The 20668-nt window shown below is 60.2% G+C and overlaps 1 protein-coding gene across 12 annotated transcripts in view; it reads left to right on the forward strand.

Annotated features, from left to right (window-relative positions):
* Positions 1 to 20668, forward strand: part of PPP1R12B (protein phosphatase 1 regulatory subunit 12B) — a 214414-nt gene that overhangs the window by 185879 nt on the left and 7867 nt on the right. For 9 of the 12 annotated variants that reach the window (XM_032653804.1, XM_032653803.1, XM_032653808.1 and 6 more), the window contains 4 exons: positions 567 to 671; positions 3819 to 3872; positions 4506 to 4556; positions 12375 to 20522. In XM_032653804.1, coding sequence (XP_032509695.1) covers positions 567 to 671; positions 3819 to 3872; positions 4506 to 4556; positions 12375 to 12461 — 297 coding nt within the window. In that variant the 3' untranslated portion in view covers positions 12462 to 20522. The remainder of the gene's footprint in view (positions 1 to 566; positions 672 to 3818; positions 3873 to 4505; positions 4557 to 12374; positions 20523 to 20668) is intronic. The other 3 variants (XM_032653805.1, XM_032653806.1, XM_032653809.1) reach the window with 3 other exon arrangements.

Genomic DNA, 20668 nt, shown 5'->3' on the forward strand with positions numbered 1-20668 from the left:
GAATCACTTGATGGACTCTGGTATTTTTAACAAGCACGTGCTTTTAATGAGGTCCTGTGAACGTCAACCAGATACTTCTCGGCAACGGTAAATAGTAACAGTCTGGTTTGGGGGGTTTCCATCCTTTTATGGTGCGTTGCCTTTGGTTCTTGAGGGAGAGAACCCAGCTCCAGGGGCGGCTCAAAAACCTGCCCTTTCAAGTGCTTGAGATGCCAGGAAAAAACTTTTTTGTTAAGAAAATGTTTTGTTGAACAGAACTTGGCTAAGATGGACACACAGGAGGGCGGCTCCAAAAGGAAGCCTCTTTTGTGTGGGAGCCACGTCTTTAAGCCGTGCGAATGCCCTCCCTGCTGGAGGTGGTGGACGGCCTTCCCTGCCCCACCCCACCTCCTGGGCAGTAACACTGTTGACAGTGGAGCATCATTTGTGTTCAGCACCTAGGACCGCAGGGTCCCAGCAGCAGGAGAGCCAGAGCCCTTGGCTGAATATCCTCTGTCCCTGGGCCCTTCTGTCTTCCTGCTCCGCCCACAGGGTGGGGACCTGACTCCCTCTTCTCCCTCCCCCAGCTCTACGAGAGCGCCCTGACCGAAAACCAGAAACTGAAGACAAAACTTCAGGAGGCCCAGCTCGAGCTGGCAGACGTGAAATCCAAGCTTGAGAAGATGGCCCAGGTGAGGAGGGGGAGGGGGAGGGGGCGAGGTAGTCAGGTCAGCCCTCCCCCTCCCAGAGATTTGGTTTGGGGTTCACACCGCGTTGAACTTAAAATCGGAAACTGATGGTCCAGTGGACCATTCCTGGCCCCCGAGTGCTAGTAATTACTCTTACGGGTCATCTGCTCATTTCTTAGCGGAGAGCGTGGGCCAGCGTCAGGGCTTGGTCGTGGGCAGTGTGTGCCTCCTGCCTTGTCAGTCGTGGTTTGGTCACAGCAAACCCAGGACGAAGGTGTCATTGGGACGTTGGGTTCTGTCCTGCAGCACCTGTGCCAGAACAAGGACCCAGATAAAGCTCTTCCTCTCGCTGCCAGGCCTGGTTTAATTAGTGACACATAGCGGGCGGTGCACTCATCACCAGGGAGACAGACCCTCACTGAAGGCTGGCGCGAGCCCTGTCTTGGGTTATCGCTGGGTCAACAGGAAGCCGCCTGGAGGCCTGGGGATGAGAATTTGGACTGTTACCGGGAAGCTCAGATGAAGACCAGAGCTGGCTGTCGGTTCCGCCCCAGGGTGGGATCCAAAAGCAGAGACGAAAACGCTGGGATCGACGGCAGTGAGCATGTGGGGCTCGGGCCAGTGCCTTCCCGACACCCCCAGGCAGGCAGGGGTGCTGGTGCCCGAGGGGCTGCGCTTTCCTGAAGGGCCCGGGCAGCGCAGAGTGGGCCCGTCCTGGGAGCTGCCCGTCCGTCATCGCCATCGTGGAAGGGCCCCGCCTGGTTGTGGCGGCCGGGGCCAACTTGGTCCTGAACCGGCACGGGCTGGTCCTGCCAGGAGCCACGGCCCGCCCGCCCCCGCTCCCTCCTCTGCAGAAGCCCCAACGGTGCATCCTTTGAGCTTTGGGGTCTCGGCTTTGGAGTCGCGAGCCGGGGACACAGATTGCACAGAGGGCATTGAAAATAACCTCAGCCTTTTAGTCACTGGGGAAGAGCATTGACTTCCTAGCCACCTGCTTTGCTGGGTGTGTTGGAATATACTGAGTTTTGCCAAATACAAGTTACTAGAATTCAGAAGAAACGGTGGTGCTACAAACCAAGCCTCTGCTCTATACCAAAACTGGACCGTTTGGCAGGACAGTGGAGGGGAGGCCTGTCGACCCCACACATCCGTGTGGAAACAGTTACCACGTGCACACACGGCGTGTTCCCATGAAAGGTCCACCCGAACTCGGAGGGGTTAGGGTTAAAACAGGGCAAAACAAAATTAGTTCTTTGTCGAAGAGAACTAGTTAAGTTCTCTTTGTGTAGGTGAACCAAGTAGTGAAATCGGCACAGCTTCTGCGCTGCTCAGGCTTAGGGAAGAGAGGCTTGAGGTGCAGACAAGCCGCGGCTGTGACCTTCAGAGCAGATGGTGAGAGCCCAGGACAGGAGCCAGAAATCCCAGTTTACTGCCAGTTCCAGCTAGTCCTTAATTTTTTGAAAAAGAGACCTCCTCAGTAAGACCAGCTGTACTTATTAAACGTTTACGTGTACTTATTAAATGTTTCCGTGCCTGGCACTAGGCATAAAAGTAGTCACTCTGTCGTCATTAACTATCTATTGATTGTAAGAAATTCTGCCCAAAAGGGACTCAGGGGTCATTTCCCTGCCCTTTTTAAGAGTCGTTCCCTGAAGCTGTTCTCTACTTTGTAGCTGTGGCGGCTAAATGTTTTTAGCTCCTCTGCAAAATTTATATTAAAAGTAGAAGATGACCCAGAATAAAATTCTAATCTTATCTGGAAGCCCAGTGTATAAAACAGTAAAAGTTCTGTTCAAAGCAGGGCAGGTCCCATGAATGGACCCCTGAGAGGCTCTGGCAGCCCGTCCTCCCTGAAAATCACAGCCTCGGTCCCCAAAACAGAAGGAGCAGAGCGGGAAGGGGTCACTCAGAAGAGTGCCTGGCGCTCAGGCTTTTACAGGAGGAAAGGCACTTTCATTTCCTCTGGGCCTGAGATTCCAGAAAGAGGTGAGGGAGGGGCGGTGAGGGGGGAGAAGATGGTTGGCCTTGAAGTGTGTGTGTGGGGGGTGGGGTGGGTGTGGGTGGGTGTATCTGTGTGTGTGGGTGTGTTTATATGTGTGTATGTATGTGTGTGTATTGTGTGGTCTGTGTGTATGTGTATATGTATTGTGAGGGGTGTGTATGGGTGTGGGTGTATATATATGTAGTGTGTCTGTGGTGTCTGTGGTGAATGTATATGTGTATAAATATGTGTGGTGTGTATATATGTAGTGTGTCTATGGTGTGTGTGTGTGTGTTTGTATGTGTTGTGTGTATATGTGGGGTGTGTGTTGTGTGTGGTGTGTATGTGTGTGTATATGTTGTGTGTGTTTGTGTATTGTGTGTGTAGTATCTGTGTTGTGTGTATGTATTGTGTGTGTTGTGTGTGTGGTGTGTATATGTATCGTGTGTGTTGTGTGTATATATGTTGTGTGAAGGGTATGTGTGTGTGGTGTGTATATGTATTGTGTGTGTGTTGTGTACATATATGTTTTGCGTGTGTGTGTATATGTTGTGTGTGAAGGGTGTGTGTGTGTATGTGTATTGTATATGTTGTGTGTATATATATTATGTGTGTGTGTGGTGTGTATATGTATTGTGTGTGTGGTGTGTGTATGTTTTGTGTGTGTATATGTTTGTGAAGGGTGTGTGTGTGGTGTGTGTGTATTGTATATGTTGTGTGTATATATATTATGTGTGTGTGTGGTGTGTATATGTATTGTGTGTGTGTTGTGTATGTATGTTTTTTGTGTGTGTATATGTTGTGTGTGAAGGGTGTGTGTGTGGTGTGTGTATGTGTATTGTATGTGTATGTGTTGTGTGTATATATATTATGTGTGTGTGGTGTGTATGTGTGTGTGTATATGTATTGTGTGGTGTGTGTGTGTGTGTGTGTGTGGTAACGCCTCTGCACTTGTGACCGTGTCACACTCCTGGGAGCACTGCTGCTGCCTCCACTCCCGGTGGGGATTCTGTGAACTCGGAAGGGCGGCGACTTCGTCTCTGTGACATCAGGACCCGTGGGTTGGGCCACATGTCGGGGTGTCCGGTGGGGCTGGACTAGACGGGACTAGATGGGCCCTCTGGCCCTGAGACGCTCCAGTAACAATGTGTTCCTTCCGTTTGCACCAGCAGAAACAAGACAAGACCGCCGACCGGTCGTCGGTGCTGGAGATGGAGAAGCGGGTGCGTGTGCGTGGGGGGCGGACACCGTCTGAAGGAGGCGGGCGCCTGCCCATCCCACCCCAGGGGCGCCTCTCCTCTCGCCTGACTCTGGAGAGCAGTTTGGTTGCTGGTGCTTCGGCCTCCTGAGAGCTCGGGGCGGGAGGGTCCTCAGGGGGCCGTCCACGTCGCCCTGGGAAAGCGGAACTGCGCAGGCTCGCCTGCCGCGGCGTGTGGTCCAGGCCTCTGGACCCTCCCCGTCCCTTTGAACAGAGGGGGAGCTTCAGCAGGACCCTCTGCCCCAGGTCGAGGTCTCAGGACTCCAGCCCTAAGAAGGGCAGACATCCTGCTGGCCCTGACCGAGGTGGGGCAGCTCCGGGCCAACTGCTGACCCCCGCTGACCACTCTCAGAGTGTCTTTCTGGGGGTTGACATTCTCGGGTTGGGAAAACTCAGATTTATCGATGGACCCTAGCTTTGACTTGACCCTGGGCGTGTAATGGGTTCCCATCTCCCCCGGTTGTGTTTAATTTGGAAAGCAGCTAAGTTTTATTCCCATGGCTTTGGGGTCCGGATAAGTCGGGGGTGGGGTGGGGGGCAGGGTTTTGACTCCTTTCCAAATCTGTCAGATGTTCAGCAGTTTGGTTGTGTTGAACAGGAGAGGCGAGCCTTGGAGCGGAAGATGTCGGAGATGGAGGAGGAGATGAAGGTATGGAGAGGCGCGCTTGCCGTGTGCCTGCACCCAGGCCTGCGGGCGGGTCAGGGCAGCCCGTGAGGGGTGCGGGCATGGTGAGGACGAGGCGAGCCTGTGCGCGGCCCCTACCCTGGCTCTCAGCTCGCCCGGCGCCCCTGGGGCCCCTCACAGCCCCTCTGGGGACAGATGTGGCCTTTGGTGTAAGGGGGTGTCGTGCATCAGGCTGGAGGCAGACCTGAGCGGAACTCGTAAGGTTTTCTCAGCAGCAGCTTCACCCCGAGGGAGGGACGGATGAAAGTCCGAGGCCGGGTCCTCAGCTCCTGGCCCCGGGGGAGAGCCTGGGAAGCGGAGCCAGGAAGGCACGCGGGTGGAGCCAGTCCTCCATGGAGGGCAGGCTGGTTCTGCTGTTGGTCTCCTGCCCCGCCCTTGCCCCTGGAATATTCAGCCACATCTCCCTCCCCGGGGACGGTCACCATCGGGCAGCGAGTCCTGGGAGCCGCACTCGCGCTGCCCAGGGCAGGGGGAGAGAGAGTGCATGTGGGAGTGCATGGACCCGGGCCTCGGGGCTGCAGCGCGTGGGGTCGGCCGCGGTGGCTGGGTGCTGCTTGGCTGCTTCCCTCTCTTGGCGGATCTTCACCCGTGAAGCACATGCCTCTGGCTCCTGGAAGTGTGAGCGGAGCCCTCAGGCCAGGAGCCCTCTTGGGGAGACGTGTATTGCTCCCATGGCCTGAAAAGGTTGGTTCTTTACTGAGAAAAGTTGCTCAGGGCTCGACAAGGTCAAATGCCCGGAATCCTGTTGGTCTGCGTGGCTGCTGCACGCGGGAGGGGCGAGCCCTGTGCGCGCTCCACGCTCCCCATCCCGGACGTGCCGGGACGCCCACACGCGGTGTCAGGCAGTGCCGCCTACGTCTCAAGAACAGCCAGAAGCAAAAATAGCTGGTGGTTTTGCTTCTCCAGCTGCTGGTTTCTCTAGGCCCACCTCACCTGCCACTCAGAGCACGTTCGCAGGCTGGACAGGTCTGAATGGCAGGTCCACAGCTCACGGTTGTGCAGGGGCTCCTCCGTTTTTGAAGCCCTTGTGTTATACTATCTGTTGGCAACTAACAGGATGCTCATTAAGAAATGGCCCAAACGCTGATCAGGAGCGTGGATAAGGCCCGAGCTGTTTCCTTGTAGGGTCCTTGAGGGCCCAGGCCGCCTCGTACCCTCCAGCCGGGAGGTGCTTTCTCATCCATTCAGCCCCACACGAGGGCCGGATTGCAAGCCGAGGGGGAGCAGCTGGGTTCCCCCCCACCCCCGTTTCCCTCTCTGAGTACAGAGGCGCCAGGCACCCTTGGGGCCATGGGCTGGGGCAGGCGCGTCTTTCTCTCTGTCTCATCAGCCTCTCGGGCTGAGATTTCATGAACGAGATTATGAGTCCTTTTCTTTCCTCAATGGAGGTCAGGTACATGGAAGCTCGTGCCCCGCTCAGCCCCGGGTCTTGTGCTGCCCACCTCAAATTCAGGCGGAACCCGGCCATGACCGTCTAGGCCCCATACCAGTAGGTACACTGATTGAAAGCCAGTCTTCTTTTAGTTAAAAAATTTCTTCATGAGTCAGCTGCCCTTGTTCTGCATTGCCAGTCGCAGACCTCTGGGGGAGAAGCTCCTGCCGGCTCAGCCCTGAGCACGTTCGCTCAGCTCGAAGCCCGGCCAGGTGAGCAGACAGTCCCGCTCCACCCAGGGACTGGGGGTGCCGTGCCAGCCGTCCGCCAGCCGACCTTAGGGTGTTTGCGCCTGGACCCTCTTTGGGGACAGAGACTTCAGATGTACAGACTCAAGCATCGTGAAACTGGTGTGCTGGCCTGCAGGAGGCTCAGGGGATGCTTGGTCAGCTTTCAGGCCCTTCACGCAGACAGCAGTCTGTGGGGACATGCGTGGATGCTCGGTAGCCAGCCGCAGCACAGGTGCTGGTCGCACGCGGGGTCCGGTTGAGCTGAGGGCGAGTGGAGCTGGTCCAGTTTGTACAGATGCTCAGCCCCTCCGGGCGTGGCCCGCAGGGAGCAGGGGCTGTGGCCTCCAGTGACCCCTGAGGAGCCGGGCGCTCAGGGACAGAGAGGGACTCGGGCCTGTTCCCTGCCTCCCGGAACCGTAAGGTGGGCTCGCGCGCGGGGTGTGGGGCTCCGTGGTGGCGACACAGGCTGCGCGCCTTTCTGGTCTTTACTTGGGAAGGTAGGTGTTTATGGACTCTCCCCAGGAGAAGCGCACGCGGGCTGGGCTGGAGCGGGGTCGTGTGCCAGCCTCCGCCGGGTGTGCGGGTCAGCATGCCTGCCTCGGGCGGAGAGCTTTCCCGTGGCGCCTCCTCCCCTTGCCCCAGGCCCGCGCATGGGAGGAGACTGGCAACCGATCCCCCATGAGATTGCTCTTGGATTTTTCAATCTCCTTGCCCTGGCAGCCTGCCCGGCCACCCTGCTCTGTGCCCTCCCACCGCCTCCCCACCACGCCTTGTTCTCAGCCTCGCTCCCGTGGCAGCTTCCTGCCTTTATGGCCACATTCCTCCCCCTCTGCCTGCCTGTGCACAGGTTCACCGGAATCGTCCTCCTAGTTAAACGTTATTCCCCAGGAGGCAAGGACCACTTCACGGAAGGACCGTGACTGCCTTGAACGCTTCGGTCCAGTGTCGACCCAAGGAAGGGTGAGAGTCAGGGGCTCTCCGTTGGTTCTTAAATTTGGTCCCGCGGGCTGCACCGCGACCTTCTGTGTCCTCTCTCGGCCGCTCCAGGCTGCTCAGAACTGCGTGGCTGCCCTCCCTTTTCCCAAGGTGACGATGCTCCCTCTGTGGGGAAAGAGATGCAGCCGTTTGTCTCTGCTCGTTTTTCCTTTTCACTGTTTTCATCTTCGTGCTGCCTTTCATTTTCTTGCTTCTTTCACTCCCAAACAGCTATAACTCCTCCCGTCTTTCATTTCTGTCCTTCCTGTCCACGTGGGCAGGAGAGACTTCCTCTGGTGCCCGGCGACCTGTGTGTAGTCACCACAGCCCACAGGATTGTCATCTCTGTCTGTGAAGCCCCGTTCGCATGACAAGACCGCATTCTCTCTCCCAGAGCTGGTGGCCTCAGCTTCAGGGTCAGAGAACTCTTAGGAAGGACTAGTGACAGGAAGTAGGCCTGGATAGGACTCCGTTTATTGCCGGCTTTAGATCCTTCGTGGGACGCAGGGATTGGGAAGCATGGCTTTGGGCGGGTTGTTCTGTTCCATTTGCAACACGTGCTAACAGCTGGACTGGCAAGGGTATCGGTCACCGGTCCATTTTCGTTGGACACGATGCCCTCCACCTTTGTGCAGAGCTGTGATTCCACGCAGGAGGCTGTCTGTGGCACCTTTAAGTAGCTCCCAGCCTCTTTGTGACCCGGGCAGAGACAGTATAGTCTGCCATGGGTTCCCTGGTGCATACCCTCCCGGAGCAGGTGGGGGCAGGTGGGCAGTTCTTGATCCTGGAACAGGCGTCAGGGCAGCAGAGGAGGCCTGGCGATGATACTTCCAGGAAAGGTAGAGGGTCTTCTGTAGGTGCGCCTCCCACAGAAAACAGTTCAACAACAGGCCCTCTCTTCTTTGCCTCGTTCCATTTTTTTAAATGAGAAATAAATGAGGTAATAGAAAGACAGAGAAAGAAAACAAGTGGGAGTAGGGGGCCAAGTATGGGGGGCGGAGGAGAGGAGCGGAGAGCAGGGCAGCAGCTGGACTTGGGAGAAGCTCCGGGCGCCCTAGGCCGCCCCTCACCACCCCCCCCGCCCACCATTCCTCTGGCCTCTCTCCTTTCCCTTCTTGCATGCGAACTAAAAACAAAAACAAAACGTCAACAGAATGTCAGCGTGATTTCTTTGTCCCACTTTTCTCTCCTCTGGTCCGTCTTGTCTTGTCTGCCTGTCTGTCCTCGTGTGTCACTCTCTGCAGAACCTCCACCAGCTAAAACAGATTCAGACCTTGAAGCAGATGCACGAGCAGCTGCAGGCTGAGAACAGGGCCCTGACCCGGGTTGTGGCCAGACTCTCGGAGGCCATCGAGGGCTCGGACCCCCAGGGGCTCTAGGCCTGCCCCCTCCTCCCCTCCTCCACTCCAGGCACGTTCCCTCTTGTTGTTGGTCCCGGGCTCTGCGCTCGCCCCCCAGAGCCTGCACGCGGGTTCCTGTGAAGGCCGGTGGTCTGCAGAGGCGGCATGGGCCGGGGCGACCCAGGGCTGGGGCCTGGCCTGGGCTGCCGTTGGTTTGGTGAGACTCTTGCCCTAGAGACAGAGCGCGGGTCACTCAGCCAGACGGGTCCACGCCTACTTGTGTGTGGACACGCACACGTTTCTGGGGGGAGGTCGGGGTCTCGGTCAACAGCAATCCAAGTGCAACCTGGTCCCTGGAGCAGTCGGGTTGCGCCTGGGGTGACGGTGACCAAGGGCAGGGGCCACACGTTCCAGACACCTGGGGGCTTGAGCACATTTGTGCCAGGCACCCCTCAGAGGCAAAGGCCCGGGTGTCTGTTCAGAGCTCCCCTGCTGGTTCTGTTGTGCAGCTGGGCTGAGAACCGCGGCCCCAGGACCTGACAAGAACGAGCGCTGGGTGGGGGGGGGGGGGGGGGGGGGCACTGACCCAGCCCCGCTCCCCCCACCCCCTGCTGGGTCTTTCCATCCCTCTCCCTTCTTGGCGGGTGTTGCCCTCCTGCTTGTCACAGATCTGGGCCTGGGGATGTGCCCTCCCACGGCCAAACCCCCAGCCCCACTGCCAGCAGGGGGCTTGCCGAGGAGGCGGCAGGGGAGCGGGGGCTCGTCTTCACCCGAGAACCAGGAAATGCATCTTCTGCACTCGACGCCTGTCCCTGGATGTGGGTCTCAGACAGGCTCGCAGATGTGGCTCGTTTTTCTCACCGCGGCGGCGTGAGGGGTCCTCACTGCTGAGCGGTCTCACTCTCTGATATGAGTTTTTAATTTGTAGCAACAGTCTAATTAGTCCTGACCCAGGCCTGTTCTTCTTTGTGCCCGTTTGCTGTGTCTTCGGGGTCAGTAGCTGGCAGCTGGTACCCACTAGATCTGAAGCACCCGAATTACTGTCGGGTGGAGCTGATACCCTGCTGGAGACGCTGTGACACGGAAACTTGAGAGGGAGGTGGCCCGCGGCCCCGAGCAGCCTGCCGGCCCTCCTCGTGACAGCACATCAGGGCCAAGCTTCACGCCAAGAGATGAGCCAGCTTTGACCTGGGGCGGACGGGGGCCCCCGGAAGATGGCTCGGTTTTCTTGGTTTCCTCCTGGTGGGGAGAGCGTGAGATCAGGAGGGCTGGTGGCCCTGGAGGCGGCTGTCGTCTGAGGGCCTGTGCTGAGCCCTGTACTTGCCCTTTCTCATTTATTCCCCATAACAGTCACTTTTCCTATGGGAAAAACCAAGTCACAGAAGAAGTAACTTGCCTGAGGTCACTTGGAGGGTACGGGGCGGGCGGGCGAAGGACGTCAGGCTCCGGGCCGGCCGCGCACCCACCGCCTGGCAGCCCTGGCATGGGGCGAGGGGGCAGCCTGCGGCCCCTCAGTGCCGGCTCCCCAGCACGGCCACGCAGAGAGGCCCGCCCGGGTCACGGAGAAACCCACAGAAGACGCATGGGGATTCCGTGGGGTCAGGTTCCAGCATCCACAAGCGCCGTCTTCCCGGGGCCGGGCCGTTGTGTGTGCGTCGCTGTGTCTGTGGGCCCTTGAGAGGTGGGCGTTGCTCAGAGACCACGCGGCTTTGGACCTGGGCCTTCGCCACCCAGCCCTTGCCAGGAGGAGCCTGCCGGCCTGCCCCCGGTTTGGGGGTCTCCCGGGGCCGCTGCAGCGTCGGGACCCCACGCCCGCACGCTCCTCACCCAAGGTTGGAAGAGGTGACGTTGGAGAAGAGGTGCTTCGTTCTGTTTGTCCTTCACGTCACACTGAGGCACACCGGGCACTTAGAAGCGGGGAAGCTGTGCAAGCTCGTCCCATGCTTCACGTGCGGCTCCAAGAACCCCCTCCGCTTCCTCCTCTCCCTCCTGAGCCCGCCTTCCTCACGCTTTCTCCGCGCCCCTCTCTTCCTTCCTGGCGCTCCCTGGAGCTGGCCGCGGGAGCTCGGGCAGCTGGGAAAGTGCCTTGGCCAAGTTTTTCCCAAAGAGTTGAGTCTCAACGTGGACATAAATCTCCAAGGCTCGAGGGTGCGTTTGTACGTGCTTTTAAAGGGGAGCGGTTCAGATCCAACCTGACGAGCTGCCAGCGGTGACACACGGCCTGTCCCCATGTAGAGCTTCTTCCCACCCGGGGCTCCCATCGTGGGAACACGGCCTGAGAGTCTCGCTGGCGCCCAGGCTGCCGGCCCCGGGGTGCCCTGGGAGGGCACGTGGCAGGGGAAGAGGAGGGAGGCCACGCCCGCAGGCTGCTGCGAGCCTCTTGGCTTGAGTGTCTGGGCAGTTGAGGCCAAGGGGTGGAGGCAGAAGAGGGAGGCCGGCCAGGCTCCGACGGTGTCAGGTCAGAGGTCAGAGGACAGGCCTGCTCTGGTATTTCCTGGATCAACGCCCTCTAACACTGCATGTGGTCACAGCTGTGGCCCCCACGGAGCCCCTGCTTTGTGAGGGGCGAGGGCGGGAATGGGCTTCTTTAGATGCAAAATGGAAAGCCAGAGTGGAGAGCGGTGTGCCTCAAGCGGCACAGCTCATGGATGACAGTCACGGCTTCCGGGCCCGCGACCGCGTCTGCGGGGAAGGGGTGAGCTCTGGAGTCAGTGTGTGCTTTCCCGTGAGGAGCTGTGCCGTGCTGCGCTAGCAATGCTGGACTCGGGCCCTCGTCTGTGGACCTGAGGATGGCTGCGTCACAGACCCTGAGGCCGTCCTGGTGCTCCGATGTTCTGTTCCCTCCATACCAGTGCCTCGTGTGTCTGTGGTCTGTGCACACGAGGTTAGGTCTCCCTCTGCGACTTCACCTGCATCTTCCGTGAGAGGCTGAGGGAACGGTTCCATTCTTTACGGGGATCTGACTGACCCCTGGGTGCTAACAGCAGAGCCAGAACTGGAATTAGCCCTGGGAACATGGAAGGGCCTGTAGGTTTGAATGACCGACCAGAGGACACTCGCCCCAGACAGATGTGGGTGTGGATTTTTGTCGCCTTCACAGTGAAGAAGCGCTTTCCCTCTGACCTCTCTCTTGCCGCCGGCAAGGCTCGCACACCAGCCGTGCCCTCGTCGGGACCCGTCGGGGCTGTCAGACACCCCACACTTCCGCAGCCTGGGCGCGTGGCCGCTGCTCCCTCGCTTCACGAGTTGCGCGACACAATGTGATGGTCCGGGGAGGCCGGGCTGGGAGAAAGGACGTCTCCACCCCCATCTCCCACACCCCCATCTCCCACAGCAGAGCCCCAGCCCCCTGAGGGCATGCTCGGGCTCCTGGGTGTTGGGGGTTGACTGTGGACACACGTGCTACGGCCAGCGGGGACCTCAGCGGGTTCCGGCACACGGCACCAGAAGCAAGACCCTAAGTCGTCTGGGGGGTGTGACGGGAAAGCCGAGCTGTGCCCCCCACCACGCGTTCCCGCCTTCCTTCCCTTCACCCCATCACCTCTTCTGACCCTTCCCTGTGTCCCCAGCACACATGGCGCTGCCCTGGTTTCTCTGAACCAGAGGTGAGGTCCGGGGAGGAAACCCTGGAATAGTTACTGGTTCAGGAGAAGGAGAGGGTGGTGCGCGGGGAAGGGGCTGTTCCTGCCGTGTGCGCGGAGGGCCTGTGGCCCCGCGCGGTACCGTCACCAGCCCGTGAGCAGGAAGAAGGGCACTTGGTCCCCGTCACCAGCCGGACTGACTCGCCTTTCCCTCCCGCCCGCAGGTCCTGACAGAACTGAAATCCGACAACCAGAGGCTGAAGGACGAGAATGGCGCCCTCATCAGGGTCATCAGCAAGCTGTCCAAGTAGGCCAGGCGCTGGCTTCCCGGGACGGCGCTGGCCCCGCCTCTCCCCCGCCGGCGCCCACCGGCCAAGAGGAGCCACGAGGACCTTTCTCTGGCCGTCATCCAGTTGCCACCTCTGCACCCTCCGTGTCCCCTCCTCCGGCCCCCGCCGCTGGGGTTCAGACAGTTTCCATCGAAGCACGACTGCGATCCCTCAACCGATAGAGCCATCTGGTGGAGGCCTGGGGGTCGCCAGGCCAGCCGTGGACCCGGCCTCCGGTTGCCGGGCCACTGGTCCACGTAGCACTTGGTCCAGGCCCCAGCCCTGCTGCCACCGCCATGCGCTCTGATGTGGGACACACGTGGGGAGGTCTCTGGAGCTGCCGCCACTAGATCCAAGTTGACAGTGACTCCACGTCGGGGCCCCTGCTTGTCCTTGCCTCTCAGGAACTGACTTTTCTCTAACTCCCGCCGGTGGTGGTGGAATTTTTTCTACCAGCAACCCAGTGGCACCTGACTGGTCTTAACGCCCGTTCCCTCCGTGTCTGGCCCTCTCCCCAGGGCTCAGGTGACCGGGCTTGCCTCTTCTCTTTCTGCCCTTTTACTTTCCTTCCTCCGTCCGCCCCGCGGCGCGTACCCCGGGAGGTGGGCGCTGGGACAGAGCACCGACCCCAGCGGTGTGCCCGGGCAGTGGCACCGCCGGCCTCTCCCCGGCCAGGCCGGGCTCAGCTCCCCACCGTCCTCCCCACGCAGCGTTTCTCTGCTAGAACACCCGCCTGCCCCACCTCCCTTTGACCTGGTCTCCTCTCCTGAAGAGAAGTGATGCCGCTGTGAGGAGGCGTGGGGGCGTCTGAGGCCCCCCCCTTCATGCCTTGTGCTGTGAGCGTGGTGGGCTTGATGGCATCTGGGGCGTGTCCAGGGGAGAGACGATTGTTTGTTCGGAAGCCAGCAGGAGGAACGAGTCTGGACTCGGAGTGGCGAGACCCGGTGGCCAAGGCTGTGTCCCAGGGACCCCACCCCGCTGTCAGGGAGCCTCTGGCGGCTGCGCCTTGATCGCTCGAAAGCTGGGCGGCTTGGATGAGAGTTGAGGTCTTCCTGAGGGTCCCCCTGTAACGTGACAGCCCTGCCGTACCTGCGGCTGGGGACCCCCAAGGTGCTGACGCTCCCCTGGGCCTGGAAGTCGGTCCCCACGCGCCCTGCTTTTCCCACCTGACCCGTCTTGGCTATCCTCCTCTGGACGAAAACCTGGACAGGTGGCTCCCTTGGTTCAGCACAGAATTAGGTCATGAGTTCTTGATGATGCCCCAGCATTAACACTTAAGTGTTTGCTTTTTGTAGGCGCTTTATCCCTCGGCTGGTTTGAGTGTGCAGGTCGCTTTGGGGTTGCCGGAGACATTTAGTGTGTAGCGGTCCGTTCTCAACATACGCTACCTCTGTCTAGTTTCTCTTTCTTTCCAGCCCCTTCCATGGCCCTCAGAAACGTCACATGCTCTTTAACCCAGAGCCATGATCAAGGTCCCAGTTCGGGATAGGAGATTTGTCTCGTGGGGCAAAACCCCTTTCTCAGAGTGTGCAAAATCTTCCATGTCCGGCCATTTCCTGCGAGGAGCGACGCCTGGGCACGGGTGATTTGTGTTGTCGGGGCCGGGGGTGGGTTGCGTGGGGGGATGCTGAGAGCGAAGTTTCATATCTTCCACTGTAGCGTTTCCTTTGTTCTGGGGGAGGGGAGCGGGCACGAGGCCTTGGCCTTGACCCTGACTCTCCGGCACACCCTGGGTGCTGGGCCAGGACTGGAAAAGGAAACTGAATTATTAGGACGTCACCTGGACTCTCTTGCATCAGGCAGACCAGGCAGAGGGGCCGCAGCACGCCCTCCGCTCCGTCTGTGCCTTTCGGGGGCGCGGGCGGCTCTCGGAACCCGGTCGGGCTGTGTCCCGCGCCTCCCTCCAGCCCTTCTGTGTCAGGCCTCTCCACTCAGGAAGCCAGGCTCTGTGGCTAGAGCCCGTGGTGTGGACCAGCCCGTGATCTCAGGCGCTCTCTCTCTTATGCAACTAAGTCTGTGAGACAGACTCTGAATCTGGTCTCTTTCCAGGCTGTGCTGGTCCGCGAGGTGATGGTCAGGGGCCCCCTCGCTACCTCTGGGGTTGCGCCCTGTCACCGCGGTGCCTGGATGGGTGGTCAGCGCTGGGGGGAGGGCCTCGTCGGCCTTGGCCAGCGGTTTTCTGGACAGGTCGCACCTCTGGGAGTGACAACCAGCCTCTGAGAGTCTGAGTCTCTGGCTGAAGCCTCACTGCTTCTCCCCCTCGTGCCTGAGGCCCCAGGTTGGGCCTTGGAAGGGTCTGAAGGAAGGACGAGCCCTGGCCTGTCTCCTCGGCCCACTTGCAGGGCGTCAGCTCCTCTGCTTCCCTGCCCTGAGCAAATCGTGTGCATGTTAGCGCCACTCGGGGCAAACGGCAGCTGGAATCCCACTTCCAAGCCCGTGGACCCCACCAAGGTGTGTGTGAGCTACCAGCGTGGAGGGGAGCCGCTCGTCTCCGTCTCCAGGTTTCTGGCCCTGGAGCAGGCCTCTCCCACCCAGACGGGCACAGACAGAGGGGCTTCCCAGCTTCCAGGCCACCGTGTGGCTCCGAAGGGAAAACCTCGGGGACTCAGCAGCTGGGCCAGTAGGGAGTGGGCCCCTGGTTCCATCCGCTGGGTGAGCGCTGGCGTCCTGGCCTCCAGCACCACCCCTGACTCTGGACATGGCGGCCAGCGGTCATAGGTGGTCCTGCCCCTGTCGGGGCCCAGTTACAAGTACAGAGCGTGGTCCCCATTACGGGGTTTTAAGGCAGGTTTCAGCACCTCGGAGGGTGTGTCTCCTGACCTTGCAGGAAGGCAGCTGTGGCGGCAGAACGAGGCCGCTGAAAGGACCGGGCATCGGGGCCCGGGGCCAGCGCCTGTCCTGACCAGCCGTGTGGCCGTCTGTGAAAGGGGGCTGGGTCGGTGGTCCTCAGGACCCCTTCTTGGCTTGAGAGTCTGTGATGATTTGTTGATTCCTGAGACCAGAACATTTCTCACTCAGAGTTTTTGCTCTAACTTCAAAAATTCTTTTCTTCTCATTCAGATGGTTTAAGAGTGTGTCAAGGTGGGAAGGTGAATTCAGTCTGGAGGGTAGTGGCCGTCCCTCCTGATGGCCTGGTGAGAATGTGCAAACCCGCGGGGGTGGAAACACGGCCTCTGGATGAGTGGTTCTCACGGGAGGGGCCTGGCTCCTGGCGTCCAGACAGCAGACCCGCTGTGTTTCCCCCCACCGGCCACTCAGTCTCAGCTCTGCCTTAAGCACCAGAGGGCCTTCCTCGAGGAAACCCCAGCCTTTAGTTTTGTGGGGCCATCAGATCTGGACCTGGGCTGTCGCAAGCCGAGGTCCCTCCCCTGAGCAGGGCTGCAGGGAGTTTACACCAAAGGCTGCAGGACCGAGCAGCCCCCGGGGAGGAGGGGGAGGGCCAGGGTCTGGGGCCCGCATCCCTCAGCCTCCAAACAAGCCGAAGCTTTGCTCGGCCCCCCCGGATGGGTATGTAGACTGTGTCAAGGATGGCCATTGATCGCTTGTGCTCTGATTAGATTGGGCAGTAGATCAGCTTCACTGCGGCCCCGGGAACCGTCATTGTCACAGCTGCTTGGGAGTGAGGTGGGCTCGGGAGAATCTGGACCGGCGTAGCAGGCGATGCAGCCCCTCCTGTGAGGGTCGTGGTCGGACGTCAGGTTGAGGAGGGGTCCTGGGAGCCCCTCCTTGGGAAGTACATCTAGAGACAGACACGGCTGAGGGTTGGCCTGATGCTGCCTTAGGAGGTTTCGAGCTTTGGGGATCACTCTTGCTTCTAAGCCTGTGTGCGCACGCGTGTTTGCTACATGGAGATTTCAAAATGCAACCTCATCACCCAGTTTCATCCAAGTGTGTTACTCTGTTAACGCATCTCTTTTGCTTCCCCCCTCCATTCCCCAGAGGACGTCTCTCTGAGCTTCTTCTCCAGTTAATCTGTTCATTTCGGACTGGGAATCTGCCAGAGTGACCTCTTCTGTTACTTCTCCAGATTTTCCCCTAATGCTCCCAGTAAACTTTTCCTGGGTGGCCCTTTAAGGTGACCTCACGCCGCTCCTGTCTTTGCAAAATAAACACACCTTTCACCCTCCCGCCTACTCTCATCTTCCTCCCCATTAATTTTTTGCTTTTCTCACTTGGAGCTGGTGGTGCTTTAGAGGAGAGATTGTCCACGAATCAGCCCCGACTCCTCTGGTTGCAAAGCTGACTGGCTGTGCCACTTTCCCCTCGAAGGTGAGGTTTGGCCCTAGCCTGGGCGGGGCCCATGGGCAGCCTGGCCTCGTCTGCACAGCTAGAGACTGAGTGAGTCCTCAGGAGGGCACCGGGCAGTGTCGGTGCGTCTGGGACAGTGGCTCATCTGCTGTTGCCTTGCAGGAGCGGGTTCAGGAAAGGCAGGGCCCCGGGGGCCTCGTTGAAGCCTCGATGGTCTCACAGAAGCAGGACTCGGGGTGGGGGCAGGTCCTGGACGTGGGGTGCTAGGCTGGCCTCTGAGCCTGACCTGCGTCTTCTCTCCATACCGCGCTCTTCTGGGGAGGGGGCTCGGAGGGAAATACGAGGGGCTCAAGCCAAGACAGCAGGAGGTGGGCCGCAGGGGTGGGGGTTCCCTTGCACCCCTGAAAGGCTGGGGCTGCTGTCAGGCTGGCCCCCAGGTGGGGGAGGGCGAGACTGTCCCCATGTTCCGCCATGGGGGACTCTGACTCAGGCTGCAGCGCCGTGGTCCCCCCTCGTCCCCCTCCGTTCCCTCTGCCTCTGTCTTGATCGGTGGAAAGAGCTGTGAGACCCTCCCTGGGGTCTCCACACCCCCATTCCAGGGGTAGCATTTTGTCTCTGTTCACCTTACCCCCACCTGACTTCCCCTCCAAGAAAGCACCAGAGGGACCGTTTTAAGTCGGCTCCGTTGTAAATACACGTGGTGGGGATAGGGGTTTAGGGAGGGACCCAGATGCGCTTTGTGAGCTGAATGTATTTTTATGCAATTCTGAGTGGCCTTTCAACTCCGAGATGAATGACTTTGTTTTACTGGTTATTATATAGTGTTATTAAGTATTCTGTGTTTGAAAGTTTGGGAATAATAATATCCACATCTACATGATGCCTGTAAACGCAACAGTATTTATAAATAAGTAAATTGTGTTTTAACTTTGTGACTGTGTCCACAGTTTAGGAAATGGGGTTTATAGAACCTTACATAGGGCCAGCCTGTGGTAGTTTCACGTCACCATCCTTGCCACTGGGGGCCTCTGTCCCAGGGATGGCCACAGGGGCCAAGGAGGAGCCTGGGGGGCTCCCAGCCTCGGGGGTGGGCACTGGTGCTCTCACCCCGGGAGGCCGGGGCCCTGAGAAGGTGGCTTCCTTGGGTTCCCGGGGTCTCTGCCCGCTGCTCCGTGCAGTACTGTCTCTGCAGGGCCACCGCTCAGTTCAGGGCAGCCGGAACCACTCCATGGCTCCAGACTCTAAAGGCAGCTGGTGGGGGTCACTGGAGGCTAAGGTGCTCGGCCGCTGGCAGGGGGGCCAGGGTCGGGCCCTCCGTCCGTCCTAGTGCACCCCGTCTGGTTTGCTCAGACCCCATTCACACCCAGCGGAGGCCCCGTCACCGAGCTGCAGGTCACGGAGGTGAGGGAGGGAGGCGTCTTCTCCCCTGCGGCCACCCAGCTGCTGGCCTGCGGCCCAAATCGGAGGCAAAGGATCAGGTCTGGAGTGAGGGCTCCTCTGGGTGCCCGCTGGGCCCGGGGAAGTCAGCGGAGACTGGGCATCGCCTGGAGGCGGTGAGGCCCGGCCCTTCCCTCCTGAAGACTCCCCAGCCCTCGTGCTGCGCTGGCCTTGCCCCCCTCAATCCCAGCCTCTGCCAGGCCAGCCTTACAGGCTCTGCCTTCTCGTCCCTGGAGCTTGCCCCTGAGCCGGATGCCCCCCTCCACCTGTGGCAGAGGGGCTGCGGGGGCCTCCCTGAGGAGATGGCCCCCAGATCGCAGTGAGGACGGGTCACCCTTCCAGGTCTGGGGGCGGTGCTGCCCTACCGTCTCTTTCCAGAAAATCCTGAAGCCCCGTCCTCGGCCTCAGGAGTCACAGACGTCTGAAGAAGTCGGCTGCGGTGAGCTAACCGAGGGCTTGTAGGAACCGTCCCTCCTCTGACCCCACCCCAGGGCCAGATGGTGGCCGCGCCCCGAGCCCGGCTCTGCTGGCAGCGGGGAGCCGGGGGTCTAGTCCACCCCAGCCCCCGGGAGGCCTCGCCCCAGCAGCTGCCCTGAGGGCCCACGCGCCCACCGCCCAGCTGGACCTGGCCTGGCCTTCTGGTTCCTCCAGCCCCTGAGGGAAGAGCCGTGTCCCCAGCCTCACCCCCCGCGCTGACCCTGGGAGCGGCTCCTGCTCCCCAGCCCAGCAGGAACAACCAGAGACCGCCCCCAGCGTGCTTTCAGCTCATTCCTTTAATAAGGAAATGCCGCTTATTACAAAAGAACATGTTGACAAGAAATGAGACAAGAACAGAGTCCACGGGGCTGGGGGCGGGGGGGGTGCTGGACGTGGGTCCTTCCTGGGACGGCGAAGGCAGGGGTCCTGGTGGGGCTGCGCGTGCCAGGGGGCCTGGGGCCTGCCCACCATGCTCTTGCAGTCTTCAGACCCCAGGATTTCAGAAGCAGCGGATCCCGCCCTCGCAGAGGAGGCGCCAGGGCAGAACATCTGGCTTCTCGGAAGGGGTCCTAGGGTCCCGATGGCTGAGGGGGGCCCTACGCGCCCCCGGCTCCCGCCACCCCCCCAGCACAAGGGGCCTGGCTCGTAGCGCACAGGGCCCACCTGCCCACCTGCGGCCTCGTCGGTGCTCCTGTCAGACCCCCTGCATTTCCCCCTCCTCCCATCAGGGCTGGCCGGAGGGGTCGCTCCCGTGCGTGGCGTTCCTCTGCACCGGGGCCTGCGGCTCCTGTCCCTCCTGGTTCAGCGAGATGGCTCGGGACCTGGGGTCCCCCGGCCCCCTTCCACCTCCCGCCCTCCCATGGGACACCTGGCCGGGGCTGGGCTGGGGCACCGGTGAGGGTCCCTCGAGCCAGAGCCGCCCAGCCGCAGGAGAGAGCATGCGGGGGAGCTTGGCCTACCGTGCTCTCCAGCCCCCGGGGTCCCTCCCCACTGCCACCCTCGGCCCCCCAAGCCCCCAGTGTCACGTGAGCAGGGCTGGTTGTCCAGCTGGGCGGCATCAGGGACCTGACCACAGACTCGGCCACCAACAGCTCCTGAGAACCCTCGTCGCCTGCACGGGGTACCCCCGTGGCCCATCCACCCCCCACTACGTGGAGTCAGACTGCAACACCAGGTGAGGGAGCCGGGCCAGCGGGGGCATCTGCTGGGGCCCCACTGGGAGACCTGGACACCATCCGTCCTCGCAACGTGGGGCTGGGAGCAGACGTGACGATGGGTGAGCCCTTCACGAGTGTCCTGAGGGGAGCCCTGGGAGGATGGCTTTTCAGTGAATTCAGAGAGTGGGAGGAGGGGGCACACCACACACACACACACACAGGACACAGGGCTGGACGCAGGGCGCCGAGGGTCAGCTCTGCCCACGGTCCCCTGGTCAGACCAGGGCCAGAGGCCAACTCCCCCCGGCGCGTGGCAGGGCAGGGGGGCCGGGAGGGCGAGGGGAAGGACTTTACACACAAAGTCGAAGGAGCAGCTCAAGTTGTGTAAAACGGGGCTGGGGGCACTCAGCATTGCCATGCGGTTATTTACAGAGTTGAGACATGCGTCTTGGTGGGACGAGACTGGGGTCGTGTTCACAGGTGACCACCCTCTCCGTGAGGCTCAAATGGCTTCAGAAGGTTCTCGTTTTGTTGTCGCTTAAAAGATATATTCTTGTGTCTTCAAGTCACAGTGTCCCCCTTCCCAATATTGCAGCTCAAAGAATGGGTAGAATCCTGGTGACCTGTCCCTGCCCCCTGAGGCTAGGGGTGAGGGCGAGGCAGAAGTGGTCGCAGGACTGGCCTGCCAGACAGAGCATGGACGGCGGGGCAGCCTGAGTTTCGGGTGAGTCCCAAACAGCGCCTAGGAGGGACTTACACTTTGAAATTATTGGTTGTTTAGCTGAAATTCAAATTTAACTTGGTGCCCTGCATTTTTATTTGCCAAATCTGGCAACCATGTTGGGGGGCTGAGGGTCACCACGATCAGGC

This window comes from Phocoena sinus, chromosome 1 (genome assembly GCF_008692025.1).
Source record: "Phocoena sinus isolate mPhoSin1 chromosome 1, mPhoSin1.pri, whole genome shotgun sequence".
Taxonomy (NCBI): Eukaryota; Metazoa; Chordata; class Mammalia; order Artiodactyla; family Phocoenidae; genus Phocoena; species Phocoena sinus.